At 44.1% G+C, this 22,987-nt stretch overlaps 1 protein-coding gene across 2 annotated transcripts in view; it reads left to right on the top strand.

The window, feature by feature from the left end:
• LOC115757732 (heterogeneous nuclear ribonucleoprotein Q) overlaps window positions 1-22,987 on the top strand; it is a 45,550-nt gene that overhangs the window by 5,819 nt on the left and 16,744 nt on the right. The window contains exon 2 of one of the 2 annotated variants that reach the window (XM_030698110.1): window positions 7,451-7,537. The exons of the other annotated variant lie outside the window; for it this stretch is intronic. Within the exon in view, the coding sequence (XP_030553970.1) occupies window positions 7,451-7,537 (87 nt within the window). The remainder of the gene's footprint in view (window positions 1-7,450; window positions 7,538-22,987) is intronic. 2 annotated transcript variants of the gene reach the window in all.

The following is a 22,987-nucleotide window of genomic DNA, read 5'->3' as shown; positions in this document are numbered from 1 at the left end:
CCTTGGTTCATTACATCGACTGAATCGTTGAACAAGTTCTGATTTGAAATACACCGCGCACTTTATTTTGTAAACCTATAGCCCGTTTTTTTAAAGGGTCAATCACTTACATTTAGCGCCCCCGCCGCCCCCAACTCGTGTACACATGTATTTATAATTATTCACATTGCTGTTACACAGTTGACACTCCATTTAATATAGCTTCGCATGTGCCAGCAATGACTGCAGAGCACATTTTTGGGCGCCTGCCAGTAAAAATCAGGCAATGCCCGTCCTATGGAAAACTTTATAGATCCGACATTGATAGCCGTTTTCATTATTCACAAACCGGTAGAAAACGTTGCAAACCGCAACGAGGTCAACACAGATATTTGGCAAGTTGTGCAAGGAGTCTCGTGAACCGCAACCATTTCCTGGCTCCTATCACTGTCAATCTGTTGTGTGCGGTTGTGTTTGCTCCTCTGCCTTTTGTCGCCACCTGCGCTAAATGACACGAATTAGCGGCAACTCGCTGCATCCTACGCTCCCTCATTTTTCCCCCAACTGCATTGCAGCGGTTGCTTTCGGTCTTTTTGGCCAGTTCGTTTGGGTTATTTATTACACCTGTCGTTTTGCTTGTTTTTTTCGCCTCTGTCGTTATTTTTCCCCGTTTTTGCCCAGTTGGATTACAAAGCCAATTCTCTGCTGGCCAAAAGAAGAGTAGCAAAACTTAAATTTGGCACAAACATAATTTTCAGTTTTTCGACTGACATTTCCGTGTCCCTGTGTGTGTGTGCGAGTGTGTGTGGTAGGCACTGTTTATCCTGCTGCCGCACCTCACAATGCAGATAAATCTACGCGGCGCTCGCATTGTTTTATTTTCCACGTGGGAATCGACACAACACAAAAACTGCAACTGCCCAAAAATGTTGCAGTTATTTTGCTTTATTCTTGTTTTCCGTTTTCTGTTCTGTCTTAGTTTCGTATTCGGCATGTTTATTTTGCCTGGCTGTCCGTAATTGATTGTTCTTGTTGTTGCCGTGTCCTAAATGGATTCGCCAATTTCGGGCTGTAGAGGGCGCTTCTGTGTACCGTTAAGCTCAACAAGATTAAAGTTTAATTTGAAAATGTGCCAATGCATTAAAAGTATCCAAACTGCATGAGCTCCGGCTAATGAAGTTGGCAAACTTCCTACCCTAAAGCTTTATCTCGTGTGCACTGTATATAATTTATACTATATGCATGTGTATAGAAATTTCGGCCGGAACACAATTTGCGTCTTTGTTGGACTTAATAGATAAAACCAGTTCTGTACTCTTCTCGTATCTATCGATAACTTTTTACAGTTAAATGGGCTAATAAAATGCTTCAGTTCGAACAGGTTCTCTTAGGTTTATTGTGGTAAAAGTATTAATTTCTTTTAAAAATTAATTTTAGCTGTACTTAAATAAACTGATTATATTTTAAAATATTCAACAAGCTGTTGGTTTAATGAGCAACAAAGCACAAATTTTGATAAAACTTTATCAAGCGTTTTGCAAATAAAAAAAAATAAATAAATAAAAAAAAATCAACAAAAATACATCAAATGAAGTATATTGCGCATTCATTGAAATCTTTGCGCAAGTTCAAAAAACCACAGGCAATAAAAGCAAAAAAAACAGCAACAAAGCAAAAACCAAATAAAATGAATGCTTTTTTGCATGCTAATAACCAGACACAGAGAAAGAAGCCAACAATTTAAACAAAATCAAACAGAAACGATATAAAACAAAAGCAAAAACATAGAAGTGCACAGCTTGGACCTGACACATGCCTATGGATTTGGACATATGCAAAGAGTGCGCTGTGACATGTCTGCGATCTTTGGATTGCATTTTGTTTTTGGCATTGGCTTCCATAAGCAAAGCAGCCCCAAATTTGGGATGTGCCTGTACGTGCTGGGCGTCACAGCATCAACAATCTCGCCAGCAGCAGCAGCAACAACAACAACAACAATGCCAAGCACTTCCATCCCAGCCAGCAGCAACAACAACAACAACACACACACACACACACACACACATACAAAAGCGGCCTAACACAGCGCAAAATTTTTTTTTGTCAAGGGTGAATGACCCAGAATCAAAATCCACAACGTTGTCGTTGCCTTTGCCGCTCGCTGGCTGGCTGACTGGCTACCGCCTGCCCCTGTTCCTGCTCAGCGCCCCCAGTCAGGCTGTTGCCGCCGCCGACGCCTCCTGTTGCCGGCGTCGTCTTCTTGCGCAGCCCCCACGCCGCCGCACTTGCCCCAACAATGTTGTGGCTCGGTCTCGAGCACTCGTATTTGGTTTCGGCTCCTCGGGCTGTTATGATTGCCGTTGCCAGACGATAACCCAAACCAACAGCAGCAGCAGCAGCAACAGCAGCAAAAAATGAAAAAAAAAAGAATTGCGAATTTAAACATTTTGCAGCATTGCACACGCGACTCTCGCGCGCGCTCTGCCAGACCGTCTGAGAGATACAGAGAGAGAGAGATATATACAGGGCCGACCCACTCACAGATACAGATACAGATACAAATGCCAGACTATGCTGGAGTTGATTTTGGCTTTTGTGCTGTGAAATATTATCGTGGCAAACGTACAGCGTTAATTGCATTACACACACCCCACCCCCCCTCCAAAACGTGCAGCACTCGCTAACAAAATTCGAGGGCTCGCTCCATTGCATCCGTTAGATACTTTCTTTCCTTGCACTGCGCACTGCCAGGCTTCATTGGACTTCCGTTGAAATGGCCGCTGCTGTTAGGCCAGGCAAGTGGACGCCAAATCAATCTTCATTTGTTCAACTCAGCGTACAACGCATCACAGAGAGCCTGTCGGCATATATCAGCATTATGATTATGCCCCCTGGACACAGCAACATCAAAGTAATTTGAGCAGCAACAAAAGCTCTGAAAGGCCAACAACTTCCACACACGCACACACACACACACACAACACTCGAAACACACAAAGCAGCAATTAAAATTGACCCAAGATGTTGTCGCACTGTGGAGCCAATGCGAAACATTAGATATTTTAATTGAGCTTAAGGCTGCCCCAAAAAAGCTTTTTACTGTTCATCGTCGATCTAAGCGTTACAATTCGCAACAAGTTAAAGCTTTGCGTCCATGGAAAGCCGTAGTCAAAGGCCTTTTATTGCCTGAAATTTGAAGTGAAAGTGGAAAAATTTCAGATGCACACTTTTCGTGATTTTATAAATTTAAATATTTATTTATAAAATTATCGGAAAATGGGTGGAAGAAAAAATTTGACCCAGCTCAAAGCTGGATTATCTATATTTTTTCTATATAAGCAGTTATTCATTTTGAATAAATATATTTTAGGTTGCAGCTGCAGACTTTCAACCACTGTGCAAAGTTGTTGTCGTCGTCTCGGGGCCGCACGAAAACCTGAAACAGCCCGTGTCTCAGTCACCGTCTGGGCCTGTCACCTAATTTCCGTTTTAGAAAACATGTCCTCGGGCCAGCCAGCCAGCGGGCCACTTGAGAGTATCCGTTGGCTGACATGTGTCCTAGCTTTGGCTCGTACGTCTGGCTGCACAACTAGCTTCAAGTCATTGCTAACTTCCATTTGGCACGAAGACAGTAGCAAATAGTTTTTGTAATTCAATTGTTGTCCTTGTCACATATGGCGATTGTCGTTGCTGCAGGTTCCTGACCAGCCGCAGGCCACAGTTTGCAACTGCAACACTTTGCTTATGGGCCCAGCCCCGAGGCATGCGAGCCGTTGTGCCTGGCTGAGCTCTAGACTTGTGCGCGCGCCCTTCAAGGACCTACGACAATAGCAAAAGTTGTCGAGCACAAGCCCAAAAGGAATGACCTGACAAGCAACAAGCTCTCGGGCCCGGACCCGGACCCGGGCCTGTGCTCGGTTACTGCAGCAGTTTCTACGAGCTCTGGCCCCTCGTGCCCTTTGGCAGCTTCTAAATTACTTTTGTATTCCAAATGGGATTCTCAAATCTCTAATTTTTCTTACACAGCATTTTTGTCACTTTCATGAATTCAAGAGCTGGGCAAAGGGGAAAGAAATATTTTATTTGGAAAGAATTGGGCCAAGAAAAGAATGCCTTTTTGACAGCAGATATTACAAGATATTTATTCCAATAATCCTCATTTAAAAAATAATACTTATTAAGAACTATCTGGTTCCATTAGAAAAGCTCAAATTGTACGTTTTTGTGGAACCAAATGGCAACTGAATTGCAATTTAAAAAAATGATATGTGCATTCAGTTTGGAGTGCAATTATCTGCATCATGTGGCCAGCAAATACTTTCCCAGGCTGAACTGGCATGTAATTTATGCGTATTAATTTCATAGCTGGCCTATCCCGCTTCCTGTCCGTTTGTCCGTCTGTCTGTCCGTCCGTTTGTCCGTCTCTTCTGCCTGGACACAATGGTTGCCGCCATTCCTTATTCAATCCTTGCGATTCGTTATGCATTTCAATACACAAAAGATATCGAAAAAGGATTCTCGCATATCGCACAAAGGCAATGCAAGCGCGGCGCGTCCGTTGCATTGCTCCCTGCCTCATTATTCAGCATATAATGCCATTTTTGATATGTAAATAAATAACAAGGCTGACTGCCTGGCCGCGTTCTAATTGCCGCAAAGGACCTGCCCGGCCATGCTGAACCAAACTGTGCTATGCTTTGCTTTGCTTTGCTCTGCTCTGCTTTGCTGGCTGGCAGGCATCCTGCCAAGCTGGACATGCAATTGCATTGCATTTGGCATTGTTTTTCAACTTCTCTGCTTTGCGCTTAGGGGTTGAGTTTCAAGTTCTCTGCAGCTACGGGGTTATCGCACGATTACAAAAGATTTCCTCTGGTCAACGGCGGCAAGGCACAACATGCTTATAAAATAAACAACAGAGCCATAATGCAAATTCAACAAATCCAAGAAGGAAACTTGCAGCGGAAGTTTGCGCGCACACATTTTCATCAGAAACTTGGACCAGGAGCAGCTGAGCAGGAGCTGGGGTAAGGGGGCTGGCATTGCTATCTGGATGCAGTTGCTAGACTCACGCACATTAACTTTTATCTATGAGATACTTTTGTATCTTGCAGCTGGCAGCTGCAGGCAACAACTCGGCGGCAACTGGTGTCCGACTCTTGAGATATACATCACCCAAGTGCTAGGCTCTCACTCTGCTCTGCTCTGCTGCTCTTCACTCGGCGAAATCGAAGTCATATATCAGCGATATCCTGCATGCCAAAAGGATAATGTTGCTTAGAGCATCCCTTGGCTGTGCCCTCTTCTAGCTCATGTGCATGTTCGACCTTCGACGCTGTCATTGAACCCCAGCGAGGGAAACTGCATGGCCTGCGAGAGGGGGGCAAGGGAGAGAGCGTTGAGCTGTGAGAGGAAGCCATTGCACTTATTATTATGTACTCATTATGTGTTCATTATATGAACTTACCTACAAGTCCTGCGCTACTCTTCAGTTTTTTATTTTGTTTTAACTCACTCACACACACACATGCACACATGAACACTCACACGCACACCCTCACCCTTACCCCAGCGACCGTACTGACCTATTCCTCTGGAAATGTTGTATGGGTTGGCTGGCAAACAGCATAGAGTAAAAAGCACAAAGCGATTTTTTAAATTTACTCATGTGTAAACATATTTAAAGTTTATGCTCTTTGCCCCAAGCAGCCACTCGAGTTCTGCAGGAGGGGGAGTACACAGCAGCTGCTGTACACACATTTACAGGACTTGAAGATTATGGACTTTAAATTGACAAGCACATCATGTGTAAGTGTGTAAAACATTGACATTAAGCATTTCTTAATAAAATAAAGAAGCAAAACCTGGCTTCTACGATTTGGAAATCAAGGCTCACGAGCCAGGCCGGGTGCTAGGCAGTTCAGATCAATTATCCTTCAGATTAAGGTTCCATTAGCTTGTGCTTGCATTGACTGTACCTTCCACAGTTTTTGCCAGTTGAAAGCATTCGGAGTTTCAATCCTGATTCAATTTCAGCTAACCAAAATGCATTCTGGCGAAATGCACTGCAGTGCAGTCGTTTGCTGCACTTTTGTCAGCCAGGCTGGCAAATATGATCCCTTGACTCGAGATTATTGGCAATTGACTGCACTTTTCTTCTTCGTGCTCATCTTCTGTGGCTGCCACCTTTACAAATTGTTTTAACACCTTGTTCAGACCAAGGGAGGCATTCGAAAATTGAAAATCGATATTTGAGGGAAGGCTAAGGATGGAGCAAAGCAACACCTTCAACAGACCTAAGCAGGGTGGGGGCATGTGAAGGGTATTGAATGTAATTAAAAGGAGTTGGATTACACGTGCTGCCAGCCTGGCAGACAGTCGGGCAGTCAGGGAGTCGGGGCTTGCTTCTGAAAGCAACAACAAATGCTTGGCGTAAGAAACTCACAACGTCCGTGGAGCAGCAAGCAAGAGTTAGGAACAGGGACAAAGTTCTTCTTTTCACTTAACACACAAGTGAAGTGAAGCAACCAAGTCGAGCAGCGCTCTGGACGAGCACACGCTACGTCTGCGCGACGCAATCGTCCTCTTAAAATGCACTTTAAATGGCAGTTTCCGGTCGCACACACACACACACACACACACACACACACACACACACACACATATGCACTCACACACACACACTCGGCTTGCATAGAAATGTATAAGCATAATAAAAAATACAATGCGAAACGTTAAGTAAAAGCTAAAAGGAGTCGCGCTGTGCCAGGAGCAGCAATGCACCGCTTGGTACATACTGTACCCACACTCACACACACAGACACATGCACACACACACACAGGCACAGGCACACGTACACACACATAAACGTGCTGTCATGTTCGCCATTAACTTTGTTCTCGTCCTTCTTCACATGAAGTTGCAGCAAAGCGCTTTTTATAGGCCTACCCTTTGCATTTCTGAGGTGTTTGTGTGTGTTTGTGTGTGTGTGCATGTGTTTGTGTTGCATGCAATGCAACCGCGTCTCATGCTTAATGCAGTTTACATAGATTCTTGATTGCAAGATATTTAGATTAAATATTCTTTCTTAAAGATTTAATTCCCAAAATATATTCCACAATAGAAGGGAAAAATATGAATATAATAAGTACTTATCTAATCTGACTGCAAGCACGAGAGACAAAGCTTGGCAATTCAGTTCACGGCGCGAACCCATGCAAATTGGTTCAATGAACCCAGATATTTATTCGAGCCCTGCTTCGACTTTTGCTACCACAGTTTGGAATTAAAATTTCTAATGGGGTTTCCTCTCGTAATTATATATTTCATATAGAAAATCAGCTTGGGGCAAATATTTATTAAACACCTTGGTTCATAGTGTGAACCAGTTCGCAGCCTTGTTTAGTTCATATTTAATGTTAAGGACTTCAATCTATATTTATACCAATTTCTTTCTCAATTCTTTACTTGCAGTTGCACACAACATAGCACGGGAATCGTATCGGGCCTACAACAGTGAGATATACGCCTCACGGAACAGCTCCATGGGTCAACATGGCGGTGAGTGGAACCAATTCAATTAATTAATTCTGGGTGAGGCAGGCTTTCCGCCTCCCGCTCTAGTTGGTGGCAAATTGTTTTTCCACGCACTTAAAAAGATGCCTGGCAACTTCAGTCGAGTCACTTTTGGCTCTCGTCGTCGCGCAGGTTGCGGAAATGTTTTTGTTAGCCAACCCGGCCGTCACATCCTGCACATCCTGTGTCTGCCCTGTAGGAGTAATGTAATATCTGGTGTTGCCGCTTGTCGGCGAGACACCTCAAGGACTTTTTGTGTGCCACAAATGGCGCGGCCAGGAGTTACGTTTAGAGGCGTGCCCTCCTGCCCTGCACCTACAGCTCCTGCATAGAGCAGCAACTGGCAGTTGTTCTTCATCATCAACTGGCTTTGCCATGCTGTTGCACACACATTGGTGTAGGTCCAGCCGGTTATACATAAATGTATGTGCCACATGCCCACTTTGGCGCTGAGTGCGTTTACATAATGCCCACATACACATAAATGCATATAAATATATATGTATATATATATATATGCACATGCATATGCAAAAAGTGTTCGCGCCTTTTGCCACATGCAGCACGTTGCGTTCGTCCCCTATGTGCTCCACGGCTGCCGCAAGCACCTCGACCTGTTCCGTTGCAACCAACGCGATGTCAGCACCTTTGGCTGCCTTTACAATTTCACGTTCTTCTTCTCTTTTTCGCGACTGCTGCCACTGCAGAATTAATGGGTTAAGTAAATAGCTACGTAATATGCTGCAGTATGCCCGGGCAGGGTCTTGCACTCATTGGCCAGAGGGGAGGGAAGAATGCTAAGAAGTACCTCTCGTTGCGGCGCTTCACATGCGGCAACGTTTGTCTGCCAATGTCGCTGCCCTCGGGGGGAAGGAGCTGCCTTAAACGCTTTACGTGCAACGCGCAATGCGCGACGTGCAACATGATAATGTCAATAGCTTCTTGAATGTATGCACAGCCAGACAAGATCTCAATCGTTCCGAAGTGCTACTATAAAATGAAAATAAAATATTATCGGTTAAAATATTTATATTTGTTAAATGCAATTTTTATTAAATCAGACTTGCAATTGGGACGGAATTTCATAGGACGTTTAAGGTGCAAGTGTCTTGCAAGCAAGTGTCTGTTCAGAGCAATGCAGTTTGTAATATAAGTTTAAATTTCGGTTCGGCTTAATGACTAACAATTAAACGGTTCAACATAATTAACCCACAACCCTCAACTCGAATGGTCGTTCTCAAATTATGCGCGAAACTGAGTCATGTTGCGTTCAGCCTTAGCCAAGTTTGAACCGCCGAGCCGGTGCGACCCAGAGTTGAACTCCTTCAAATATTAACCCAATCTTAAACACCAAACGGAGTTGCTGAACCAAGACCCGAATCGAAGCAAACCTTATTCAATTTTAGGTTCACAATTTTGGAAAGACTCAACCAAAAATTATGAATAGCTTCGGCTCTTACCATTAAATTTACCTAGCCTTAACTGGTTAAGATCAGATTTCTAAAAGCTGAAAATATATAACAATGCAGCGTCTTATGGAACAGAACCTCAAGGCTGGAAGCTGGTTCAAACCTTAAACCGAACCACCGACCATAATTTCACCAAAAGGCACAAAAAAATCTGCAACCGGCCACCGCTTGTTGCACCTTTAAATGTAGGTAATTAATTGCAAAAAAAAAGCAAATGAAAACTCGCCATGTGCTCACAGATTAAACTAGCAACCCCTCTCCCCCCCCCCCCCCCCCCCCCCCCCCCCCTTCTGCACACATCTCTCCTGCGTTGCATGCCGCACCATGTGCAAGCTGCAGTTGCAGTCGTCAAAGCTAACGGCTGCCACAGAATGCTGCGTTAAGGGTTCGAGTTTTGCTTTTGTTGCACGCATCGGACGAAATGTAGGCCAAGTTAAAAATGATTTAATGCTTTGCTTATACTGTGGCAGCTACGCCTGCAGCCTGCTGCCTGCAGCTGCGGCGCCTCGGGACTTATGTGTGCCGATCGCAGCTGTGCCCTGCTTCTTATTTTCTTGCGGAATCTTTCCGATGGATCAGCAGTGCGTGAGATTTATGGGACCCACTGCAGCGTGCAACGTGGCGTATGCGCAATATTTTCAAACTGTGAATCAAGCACTCCCACACCCGCACACAGACACACACACACCCACACACAGACACACACTGATACAGCTAAGCTTGGAAAAGTTCGTTAAAAATAATTGCCAGCCCTTGAGCGTGCGAAAAGCTCCTCCTTTTCAGCTGCAATTGACGTCGCAGTTTTCCCGCTGTTGATTTCGGTGCTTGGCAACCGGAGTCTCTCCACAAGTGTCCGCCTAACAAACCTAATTGGCTAAAAAATGGTTCTTTCTCGCTTAGAGAGAGTGTGGGAGAGAGGGAGTTTATCCTGTCGGTGCTGGCTCCTGGGACCGGGCCTGGCACAGGCAATCAAACAATACCATCAGCTGGCACACAACGGCGCCTTTGTATTTTAACACCTTCATCCAATTTCATTTTTGTTGTCCCTATTGTTGTTGTTGTTGTGCCACATATTCGACGCTGATCCTTGGCTTCGCCTGCTGTCAGTTTTGCCCTGGCTTAATTTATGGACTTTGGGCCATTTGCTCTTGCGCATCATTTTTGAAAAAAGTGACGACAAAACATTCCACAATATGACAAAAACAACAAAAACTAAAAAAAACTTAGAAGAATGCAAAATCCCTTTTAGCAAAAAAACTTTATATAAAGTAAAAAAAAACGCCATCAACAATTTAGATAAATTTTCCCACCAGCCATGGGCACATAAAAACAAAGAATCACCACCACCCCATACCTATAGGAGGGGTGCTCCGGCTTTGGTCAGGGCTCTGCTGTGCAAGCTGGTGGCGAGGGCTGCTCTCTGGGTGCTGGGCCACATCCGCTATGCCAGATACCTCGGCACAATAATCACGCTCTATGCACGATATCAAATGATAAACTCCAAGAAGCGCACAGATTCCCGAGTCCAGTATGACTGCAGCTTGCCTGAAGTTGATCCCTGCCCCTGACCATGCCGATGCCGATGCCGTTGCCGCTACCGCCGCCTCGTTCGCCTTGCAACAGCCTCCTTTTCATGGATGTGTGTGCACAACGGCTCAGTGACGGCGGCGCATCCTTCAGGTACAACTTACTCATATATCACAAAAGGATATCGCGCTCTGTGTGTGCTTTTCTGCTTAGCTTTTTCCTCGTTTTTTCTTCAATTTTTTGCTTTCTTGTCTTGTCTGGTCAGCGGCTCCTGCTCTGCTCGAAGGTGACACCGTGGCGCACACACAATGGCCATAGATGGTATTTGCCTAAAAAAAAAAACGAATATACATTAAAACACGCGTTTGAAAAAAGTTTAGACCGTATGAACCAGTCGCAAAAAAATCGAAATCAACTCATAAAAAACGCAATTTTATTTGTTGGTCTGCATTAAAAATGCAAATGTCGCGTTGAGTTTCCTTCTCCTTCCACTTCTCTGTCCTCGCCGATCATCCACTTCCTGTGCTCCTAAGATTTTGGGTAAACAACATTTGCAACGGCCAGCGAACCTAGTTGAACTTGCCTCAGCAGCTCCATCTCGTATTGATTCCAGGTTTGATTCTGGGCTCGAATGCGAAAACCAAATATAAATGCATTCAAAAATAGCTATCCCATACCCTGTATAAAAAGGAATCCAAAATAACCAGAGTACAATGAACTAATTTGTTTGAAATGGAAATGGTTTTCTTGGTATTTATCATTTTAAATCAATTTTTATCCTTTATAAAATATATACACATACAAATTTTGGATACAATGAAAATATTTTTGTGAAATAAAAATAGATTTATTTATTGAAAAAAATTAAAAAAAAAATCAATAATAATTAATTATAGTCATAAATAGATAAAAATAAAAAGGAAAATGAAAATGGTTTTGTGAATATAAAATGTTTCTCAATTGAGAAAACTAAAAAATTTTTGTGCCATTAATTTCATTTTCATTAATTTGTAAAAATAATTAAATAATATATAATTATTATTAAACTAAATTATTCTATCTGCATACTCTATAAATTGTTTAGTGCTCGTATTTTAGTTCATATAGAATATAAGACCTGTTCCATTCTTTTCACGAACCACACAAGTTTTTCATACTCTGCAAATTTTTCACAAGACATTAAAACTTAATCGCGTATCTCTGGAGTGCTAAGGAGCTGCCAAGACAACAACCACCACCAGCAGCAGCAGCAGCAGCAGCAGCAGCATCATGAGCAGAGCACCAGCAGCAGCAGGAGCAGGAGCAGGAGCGAGGAGCTGAAATTATCATCAGTGCTCAATAAGTTTTGGTCACTGGACAATGTCCATCCTTTTGTGTCCGTCGTTGCCGAGAGGTTCAGGTACATTCGAGTACCTCTACCTACATTCATTTGAATGGAGACAAGTCCCTGCGTCCTTTTCGTGCTCGCGACGATCTTCAGTCCGATCCTTTGTGTGGCCAAGTGCGCCGCTGTCTGCGTCGCTGCCCCTGATGTGCTGTTGTTGTTGCCGGTGGTGGTGGTGGTGCTGCTGCTACGGCCGCTGCCTCTGTTATCTGGGGAAAGAAACGAAAAGCATGCAGAAAAAGTTTTATTATGCGAGCGTCGAGCGAATCGGCAGCAGAAAAATGCGATTTTTTTTTATATAAAAATATTTGGAACGGACTACGGCTGCCATGTGTGGAAGGGTAGAGAGTGCGGCAGGGGCACCACCACCACCACCACCACCGCCGGCGCATGGGGTAAGATTAGGGCCTGAACTGCGGCTCTGCGGCTCTGCGGCTCTGCGGCTCTGCGGCTGCGCTTTCTGCCTGCCGCTCGCAAAGAAGTGTTGGATGTCATCTTATTATTTTGAGACCACGCAGCAGCGGCAGCAGCGGCAGCAGCGGCATTGATGATGACCATGCGCCGCCGCTGACCAGCCGCAGCAGCTAGAGGGGCAGTAGAGGGCTCGGGCATGGACATGGTCAGCCAGCGATCCCGGTCCCCCCCGGTCAGTTGTTGTAAAAGCCTCGCACAAAACTGTGGGAATAAAAACAGGATTCAATGCCGCAGTTTTTAGCAAAAATTGCGTTATCGCCGCAATTGTTGTTGCCGGACTTTAGTTTTGATGATGCCACCGATTTTTTGATGATGCTGCTCAACATTCAGCATCATCTGGCCGCGTTATCCTCGCCCATGTCCTTCCTCCTTATTTGCAGTTTCATCTTGCTTTTTACTGTTGCGCTTTGCTTGCCAATTCGCCTACTCTCTGACCCGTCACCAGAAGCGAGAGGAAATCGAAAGCAAAAATCGAAATTGTCTTCTTCGTTTTAACAAAAATTAGGTTATGACTCAATTTTAACTGAAATCTTTAAAAAATATGTATATATGCAAGCATGCACATTGTTATCGAAAGCTCTGAATAGCTGATAAGCTGCTACGGACTGAAAAGAAAAGCAGAGCACAGCGCCAGTTGGCATGCCACATAATCGCATTAACAGCCAAGGATCTATAATTTCCAGCTAATTGGATGATCTCATTGATGGCACTCGCGCAGTTAAGCTTTTAAGCTGCCATAACGGTCAACGCACCTGCTGCACGCATTCAAATTGAGTTGGCAAAAAGCAAAAGCTCATAGAGAGTGCGAATAGATGGAGAACAAAAAAGAGATGGCAGATCTTATCGGCGCATCTAGATGCTAGATACGTTTGTCAGTCAGGGGCAGGGACTTGAAGTTAATTAAACTTGGACGCCAGCAAAGAGCGAACGCGATCATAAAAAAGAACACGGATTGCGATTGCCCGAAGCAGAAGAATTGCAGTTAATTGAAATGTTCCGCAGTCGGCGGCGCATAGCGACAAAAAACGCAGCGAACGCGGCAGCGGGCGACAAAAGTGAGGGGTCAAGCTGAGGTAAAACAAAATTATATATATGCATGCATAAATATGTATCTATGCGTGTGTGTGTGTGCGTGTGTGTGAGTGTAGGCATGTTCAAATAAAAAATGCCAATAGACTATTGCAAAAAATGTGCTACCAACGGCTAGAGATGCCCAGAGAGCAAGCATTGCCAGAGTCGCTCTCCCTCTCGCTATCGCTCTGAGAACTGCAGAGAGAGCGAGCTTCGAGCTACAAAATGTTTGACTACAAAACGTCTGCGGCTACGCTGTCTGGGTGGTTGCTAGCTGAGTAACTGCGCTGCCTGGCAGCGTGTGCAAAAACTACAAAAAGCACACAGACGACGTCGACGACGACGTCGTTGCATGGGTATGTGTGAGTGCGTGTGTGTGTGAAAGAGAGATTGCATGCAATGCATACCAATACCAATGCAGCACTCGCCGCTGCGAATACCAAAACAAAACAAAAAGGAAACTCACGCTGCGTTTGTGTGAAGCTTTGCCGGCGTCAGCGACAGCGGCTGTCTGTGTATGTGTGTATTCTTGTCGCTGCAAGCTTTTTTTTTTTTTGTAGCTGTAGCTCAGCGAGACGGTCGTCTGACTGACTGAACGGCCGGGTATCTGTATCTGTATCGCATCGCCACTCCACTCGCAAGTATCGCGGACGCGCAAACGACCATGCGAAAAAATCGCAGTTACAAATCTGGAACTTTTTACACAAACGGTTAAAAATCAAAGCAAAATATCAACGAAATCTATTCAAATCAAATAGAAATATCAATTCGACTTCAGCATTTTCGGTTTTCAGCATAAAACTAAACAAAAATTTTCAGTTAACATTCAGATGCAATAAATATTTGTCAAAAAGTAATCAAAAAAGAACGGAGTCCGCGCATACGTCTCATACATTGGATATTTAGGCACAACAATAACAAAGTTAATAACAATAGCAATAGCAAAAACCACACACACACATCGAAAATAAACCAGAATAAAAAATCCGAAATTCCATTTTGTTATTAAAAATTAAACGATTTTCTTAGTGTTTAGTGCAACATTTGCCAGTTTTTGTTTAAGTTTTTCTTTATTTGCAACGGTATAAAACGGTAAATCTTTTATAATATAATATAAAAAGTGGAACACAAGCTCAATACGCTTCTTATTACCAATAATAATAATAATAATAAAACTAATAATAATAATACAAATAATAAAACATATATAATATTTATAATAATAATAGCTACGCAGTCTATGCATAAAACTTGTAATTTTAAGAACGCATCTGACGGATACACAAGAGTCTAAACGTCTCCTATGGGCACGCAAAGCGCATAAAAATGCAGCGCCATGTTTGGAAATGCATTAAAAATAAATATAAAATTTATAAATTGCTAACAAGTGAAACAAACACAACCTGAAATCACGCAGAAAAGAACAACAAAATACACTTAAGTGAGAAACTAAAAGTTGAGACTGCATTCAGTTAAAGAATATTTAAAGTGATTTGTGCGAATTATGATTATCAAGTGAAAAGAAAATACAAAATACAAAAAAAAAACAAACGAGAGTACACAAATTTTGAGAATATAATTTAATATTGAATCGACTGCGTTTGAATTCGGCCGCAGCAGGATTTGAAATTGCCCCACAACAGGATCAGCCACAATTTTCGCAAGGAAAACGCAGTCAGCAAAATTGCGAAAGGAAATTCAAATCAAAATTGAAAATAATTAAATTGCAATCATTTACTGCAAAACGTGCCTCGAAACCTCAGCTACAAAGACAACTGCAACTCGCAAGCTTTAATCAAAGCTCACCACAAGCATTTACGTAACTTCAGATAATTGATGCAATTACCAATCACACACACGCACACACACACACACACACACACACACCAGCACATACACGGAAAGTGCAGCTAAAGCTTTGAAGCCGCGCTGGATGCCAGAGAATAGACGATTAGCGATCGCAAACTTTTGAAAGCTCCAAAGCTCGAAGCCACACGAAGTACACGCCCAACGAGCGCAGCGCACTGCAACGCGCCAGACAGGGAGATACTGTGCATAACTGCAGCAGCCGAAAAGCGAACCGAGCGGCGTGCGTCTTGTGCGCTCGTAACTTGTTCGGCCAGCTCTCGGAGCGACGCTTCGTGCACTTCCTGCGCCGCAGCCCCCAGCAACAAGCAGCGGCAGAGCCAGAGCCACCGAGCGGCGACAACGAGATCAGTTCGTTAGCGAATGCAACGCTGATTGCAATTGACGCTGGCTGCATTTTACGCAGCGAAAAGTGAAAGAGACGCAGCAGTCGAGACAGAGAGAGAGAGCGCGCGCGGTTAACGAAAGATCATCAAACATCACTCGCTCTACTGTACGCCGGTCACTCAGCATCTGCAACTCGGCAGTCCCCAAGCAATCGGAACGGGGGGAAATTAAAAACGATTTTTGCTGCGGCTCGTTGCGTTTCTGTTTTACACTTTTTTTTTTGCTCGTGCAAAAAAGAAAACAACTTGAAGACACGTAAATGAGTGTAGTTTGTGTTTTAGTGCAACAAAATATACAAAATATATTCTAATATACATAACGACTATTGTGACAGTTACTTGGATTAAATATCTACACCTGCAGCAGCCAATTGGATACTCTACACATTTGGATACTCAACACATAAGCAGAGCTACGCGGCTACAGATAAAAAATTCGCTTGAGTAAGTCAACAATGTATCTAAAATCGCAGATAAATCTATAGATTTCCCAGCTTTTGATACGTGGCTAAATTGATTACAATTCAATATTTGTTCCACGTTATCAGCATTCAAATTAATTATAGAATGATTAACACAAATAGATTGCAGCTTTATAAATAAAATAAGTTTATGAAACGTGAACTACTTTGAAACTGCAATGAGATTTCTTTAAAAGAAAATGTCTAGAACGCATTCCTCAGAAATTGTAATCCCTTAATGATGGGCATTTTCCAAAACTAAAACTTTGTGACTTTTCGAATTTTTTGGTTCTTTTAAACCAATTTCATGAATTTTAACCTATGGAATCATTAGAGAAGGAATTGGCATGATATTAAAAAGAAAATCTTTGAGATATTCCTTATCCCAGTTAACGAAATGGGAATTTAATAATTGCAGTTCTTAAGCCATGAACATGCCCTCTTAAATAACCAAGAACTACCTTTTAAACATTTAATACGGCATAAAGCTTTAAAGCCCCTGTTCCGTTATGTTAGATTCTTAGAATATTGCGAATTTCAAGAGCTTAGGTTACCCCAGCCCACTCGCGCTACTCTCTAAACGAAAAGTTATTTCAATATTCAGCAGGGCTCCCATGGTTTCGAATTCCCAACTATCAGTGCGTAACTTGAGAGCTTTTCAAGTTTTTGGGGAGAACAAATAAATAAAATAGCATATTTTGATTAAAATGCATACATCATTTGATATTTGATTAAAAATCACGTGCGGGGATTACGAGGGGGTTAGATAAAAACTGACCCGTCCCAAGCATGCGAATGAGGGGTAGGTTGGGGAGCAGCAGCAGAGTGAAGGTAGCCCAACAAGACACGCTGGCAATACCCACAAGTTCATGACCAAAATGCCGCATGGCGGCAACGATGGCAACGACAGCGGCGGCGACGTCGACGTCGACGAGCCCACCAGCTAAGCGTGGGCGCAGGGTTCGGCCAGTCGCTCGCTTGGCCAATCTCACAATATACATGCATACATCAATATATGTATTAGCACGTGTGCGTGTGTGTAAATGCAGCGGTGTGCGTGCAATTTATTTACCATTGCAATTTGGTTCCAATTTAGAGGTACGAAAAATGAACAGACTATTTGTTGTTCTTGTTTAGTTGTGTAGTGCGCTCGTTTAACCCCTTCGAAGGAATGTTAACAGTTTGTGTGTGTTTTTTGCATAGCACGCATATTGTATCTGTGTGTGTGTGTGGATGTGGATGGCATGTGGAACGTCGACGCTTTGTCCATGTTTATCGTTTACTTTTAACGTGCCATCCTTTTTGTTATCTTTAGCATATTTCTTGGCAGTTTTCGTTTTTATATTATTTGGTATTTATGCTGCAGTTATTCCACGCTTTTCACTTTTTCTTGTTGTATTTAAAGTTAGCTCTGCGTTGAACACGCACACACACACGGGCGCAAACTTACGTTCCACACGCGACAAAACTTTGCCCGCCGACAGAGTCTTGAAGTTTTTTGTACACGTTTTTGCATTTCAAGACACACACAAACGATCTTCTGTGCAGCGACGTAGCGGCAGAGAGAGCTTGTGCGTGTGTGAATCTGTGTGCTCATGTTTTTTCGCCTTACGTTTTGGTGTGCAAATTCTGCCGCCACTCGCGCTGCTTATTCTCTTGCTCGCGCTGCCAGCGTCAGCGCAGACGTTAAAAAGCCCGCTCTCACGCGCTCGCTCTCACACTGTCTCTTGGTTTTTTTTGCACGCTTTGCAAACTTTTTGCCTGCCTCTGACCGTCGTCGTGTGCGTGTGTGTGTATGCGAATGATTGTGTGCATTGTATCTGTGTGTGCATGCGTCGCCGTCTGTTGCCGATACATTTGACTGTGTGCATTTTTGTAGCCGTCGTCGTCGTCGTCGACGTCGTCGTGCTCGCCGTCGCTGCAGCTTTCGTTACGACTTGCGGCTGCGACTCCCCAGAGTTGCTTGTGGGTTTTGTTGTGCGACGCAAGTGACGACGTGAAGACCAACTGAGCAGCAGCAGCAGCCAGCGAACGTCAGACGTGTGCGAAGAACCGAACCAAGAACCGGTGACGTAGACGTTGCGTCCGCCATTATTACAACGCGGCGGCTGTTAAACGCAAATTACAACAATAAATTATCGGAAATCAGCAATAGAAATTCAACTGTGTTGTGCAGTGCGGCAATTTATATCAAATCAAAATCAAAATAGAACAAAGAGTTCAATTTGTATTTATATACAACACAATACAAATGCAAATACATACATACTCACATGCATGTATTTTTATTTGATGCTCGTTGGAGAATTCGCAAGCACACACACAAGCACACACACACGTATACTAGGTGCACTGAGTTATGTAGGCAGAGCGCGCGCGGCATGCGAAATGCTAACGGAACGGAACGGCACGGCCACTGTGATCTCATAAATAAATAAAATAAAATAAAATAATATACAAATTATATTTATATAAAAGTATAATGCAGAGGAGCTAGCTATAAAATCTATATATATATAAACAAAAACACAACGAAATCTAGTTTAAAGTGCATACAAGTGAATTTTTGTGAAATTTAGTGCAAAACAAATTGAAAAGGTAAACCAAATAAAAGTTACTAAGCTTTAAATTTGCCGCTGCAGATTGCACACACATACACCTACGAGCAGAAACAACAACAAGACATCCATATCAAGTACCAGTGTTGTGAATGTGTGTGTAAGTAAAAAGCACACGGCGCGACAAGCAGCCAGCGACGGCATTTCTTGAGAGGCCCCAAATGCAAAAGTGCGTATGTGTGTGTGTGCAATTAAGTGCAAACATTAGACAGCAACATTTTAAATATATGTATGTACATATATAAGATGAATGTGTGTGTGCAGATATTTATAAAACCAAACAGCTGACATGTGTGGCGTGAAATGAAACGATATGGATTTATGTGCATGTATGTATGTAAATATGCATGTGCGTGCTCAGGTGTTTCGCTTATATGCAAAAAGGCAATTAGAAGCAAAGCTTGGCGACAATAACAACATCAACGCCCCACAGTCTGCGTTGTTCAACACTGCAACGAGCACACACGCACAGGCGTCGCCATAACAAAAGCGGCCCCACACACACACACACAGACACACACACCCAGCCATGCAGCTTTGACGGGGCTACAATTTTTTTTTTAGTCTGCGACGCTGTGCTTGTCTGAGCATTTGTCTGTGTGTGCGTGCATGTGAGTTTGTGAGCAATGCATTTAACATCGTCACAATCGCATTAAAAGCCGCTGTGTCGTTGCTAGTAGCAGCGCGGCCGACGTCGCTGTCGCCGTCGCAGTCGCATGCTGCTATGTCCACCATTTTGATTTTTGCTTTTGCATCGCCCGCCGTCGCCGCCGCCGCCGCCGCAAACGGCACAAATCATTAAAAGTGAACTTAAAATAAAGAAAAGTCCAGACAAAGTTGCTCCGCATTGCTCTGTTTGCGTGTGTTTGTGTGTTGTTGTTGGTTAGTTGGTCTGTATGAAACCGGTTTGCGTCGCCTTTTGCTTTCCTTTCCTTTACTTTGGTTCTGATTTTTGGTTTTAGCTCTGCTTCCTCTGTTTGTTGCCTTGCGCCTGTCTAAAGCTAGTTGATTTTGCACCCTCTAGCCACTTTTGTTGTTACCTTGCATTTTCGTGTAGCTGCCCTTTGCTGGGCTCCACGTCAGCCACGTGTCAGCCAAATGGCGTCCACACAGACCACAAAACAGAAACTCACTGCTACATAGGCAACTTTACACATACACACACACACAACACACACAGATGTATGCGCATAAATGTATGTGAAAAGTAAGCGAAAACCGGCCGGCGCGTTGCATGCAATGCGGGGCATGGGGATGCAGAGAGAGCGAGAGATAGAGAGCATTGAGCGCCAAAAGCTCGGCTGCATTGTCAGACGACAAAAGCTTTCGATTGCAATGCGCTCACTCGCAGAGAGAGAGAGAGAAAGAGAGAGCTAGTAAGCGTGTAAGTGAGACAGATAAATAGAAGAAAGGTACAGCTGCAATTATTTGCAGTTCTTGTCTTGTTTCCGTTTCTTTTCCCACTGCCTTGGCTTGCCTCAACCACGTCCTCTTCAACCGCCTCGTCCTCGCCTCCGTTGTTGTCGGCATGTGTGGATAATTTGGCGCTTCGCCATGTTTTCTCCGTTTCTGCTTTGACTTCACCTCCCCCTTCCCCACCCCTGTACGGTGGGGGCTCAGGGAGTTCGAGGAGCCTCTCTGCAGTTGGGTGTTGCATTATGGCGGGAGGCATGCAGCACGCATGTTGGAGCCGGCGGGCACGGCGAGTTCGTTGCCGGCAAACACGTTTTTATTTTTGCCTGGCCGCATTTGTCGCTTTGCCTCGTTTTTTATTTTTGTTGCATTCGACTTTTCATTTGGCTTGTAATGTTGCTTTTCTGCTTCTTATTATTTTTGGAAAGTTTGACAGCAAAAAGTTGAGAGGAAAACTTGCAAGCAAATTGTCATGCCGAATGTTGTCCAAATTAAAGGATATCTCTTAAGTAAGACTCCAAGTGATCAGCTCATGCATTTGTATATAAAAGAAAATCCATAACTTGATTCACATGTGCATCTCTTTGGCTCTGCACTGTAATTTGCTCGTGCGGCGCACAATTTATGCAACAAGGCATTTCATGACACTGCCACAACCGGCATGCAATCAGCGGATTGTGTGTGTGCGTGTGTGTGCTCGTTGACGGTGCCAGGCACCGTCTGCCACAATTGCAGGCGCTATGTCCTCGAGCGGGGCACAGCGGGCTGCTCCGGCACGTTGCCTGTCAAAAGCATTCAGCCTAATTTCGCAAATAAAATATGCTATATAAAAAACGCTAGATACACCCGGAGTCAAGTATAGCCCCCCACACTGGCGCTCTGGTATTGAGCGGCGCCTGCTGCCGGCACTTTTCTAATTCGCCATGAATGGCAAACTATGCCCCCGTTGTTAAGGGCGCACAAAACTTGGCCGGGTCCTTGCTGCTAGCCTGCAAAATGGGGAGCGGCGCGAGTGGAGCTTGGCTTGTTGGCTACGCGATGCACAAACGTTTCCGGCTTGCTCGCTGGGTGGGCACACTTTTTTTGCCTAAATGGAAATGAGGAAAAGCGGCGCAGCACGACTACTGGATGCTCTGCAGCTAGGCTGCAATGTTGGAGCAAAGGCTCGAACCATCAATGTCCGGTTTCGATGGGGTTCGAACCGTGAACTGAACAAACAGTTACACTGGTGTCCAATCTTAAGGAAATTACTAGCTTACAACAAATATACCCGTTTTCCGGCTCAGCAACAGAGTGTACGAACTTTTTCCCTAATCCTTTATGTGTGCTCCATTTTTCTCCTACTGTCTCGATCTTTGTGTGTATATTAAAATGCATTGTTATTTTTGTCGAAGTGAGGAACCCCCCCCCCCCCCCCCCCTTCGCTCTTACTGTCGACGCCTTCCTTTATGTGTTTGCCGGCACATTGTCCTTTTTTGCCAGCCTTCCACTGCACAAATACAAATACACTCCGGACATCACAGACAATGTTCGTTGCATGCAACTGTTGTGCCATCTCACCCCACCGCCCTATTGCGCACTCCTTATCCCCCTTACCAGATCCTTTACGATTCCGTGCCGTGCCCAGCATTCCCTTAGCCGCATTGCAGTCAATTTTTTTACAGCCTGGCCAGGCCGCTACACGTGACTGAATGTGGCTCTGCCACCCTCCCCCCTCTCGCTCAGCCCCCTTTATTTGTTGACGCTCGTTGAGCATCGTGGAGCGTGTCCTGCGCTTTTTGGCCACAGAATTGAGTGTGTATGTGTTTGTGCATCAAATATTGAAAGTTTTACGGCTGCCAAAAGAGGCTGGTGTAAACATTTTGCAGCAAGCGGCCGAACGGAGCCGCCTGATTGGGTTTCTTGGCAACATATATCTAAAGGCAAGTGCTGAGAATAGTTTGCCAGGAAACAGGAAAAGATTGTGAATAATACGGCTTTTGGCAAGCTCAAGCCCTGCGGGAAATGTCCGGCAAGGAACAGGTTGCCAACTGCTTCCATGATAAATGTAGACTGCAAATATAAAGCTTGTTATTGTGACAGAACCTTTCTACGCGATTTTCACGAATTTGAGTCTTACCGCAAACAAAATGGTGAATGAGCAAAGAGCAAAAACTGTAAGAATATTAAATATTTTTTCATAAGGAAGTAAAGCAAGTCATCTTGAGTCAAATCCAACTATAAACCTCAGCTCAACATAATATACAATTTCAAGTCTTGTTTGTTGCATTTGTAAGATTTCCGCCCGCCCGTGTGCTCGTTGTCCTGTCTGGCTTCCTTAGACTTCACATTTGCTTAATGAGAATTTCATTTTGTGTGTTTACCATAAACTAAAAGAAATCGCATTCTCTTGCTGCTTTTCTGCTCCCCTTTCTAATTTACCTTACGTAGAGCCCTTCGGCTGCAATGTCGCAATGGCATTAATTTCTACAAACTTATGCGGCCGCATCGACCCTTCCTGCGCCCCTTCTGCTCCTCATACGACTCTGGCCATAAATTACAGCAAACATTGCCACACTTCCGCTGGGCTCCCCTCGGGACTCGCCGCGTTGCGTTTCGAGTGGCATTTCTGCAGTTGCAACTACTTGCAGCTATTTTCATGCCTTAAATCGGCTTATGGCACTCGGTCCGGTCCGGGTGGCTTATCTGGCCGGCGTCTGCCTGGTGTGAGCCAAAGGGTTGCGCTGCCCCATTGCTTAACAGGAGCTGCCGGCTCTATATGCAAGT

The sequence above is a fragment of the Drosophila novamexicana genome, unplaced genomic scaffold, assembly GCF_003285875.2.
Source record: "Drosophila novamexicana strain 15010-1031.04,08,12 unplaced genomic scaffold, DnovRS2.1 tig00000108-arrow-pilon, whole genome shotgun sequence".
NCBI classification, from domain to species: Eukaryota; Metazoa; Arthropoda; class Insecta; order Diptera; family Drosophilidae; genus Drosophila; species Drosophila novamexicana.
The sequence above is the reverse complement of the archived record's forward strand: the minus strand, read 5'-3'. Positions and strand labels throughout refer to the sequence as shown.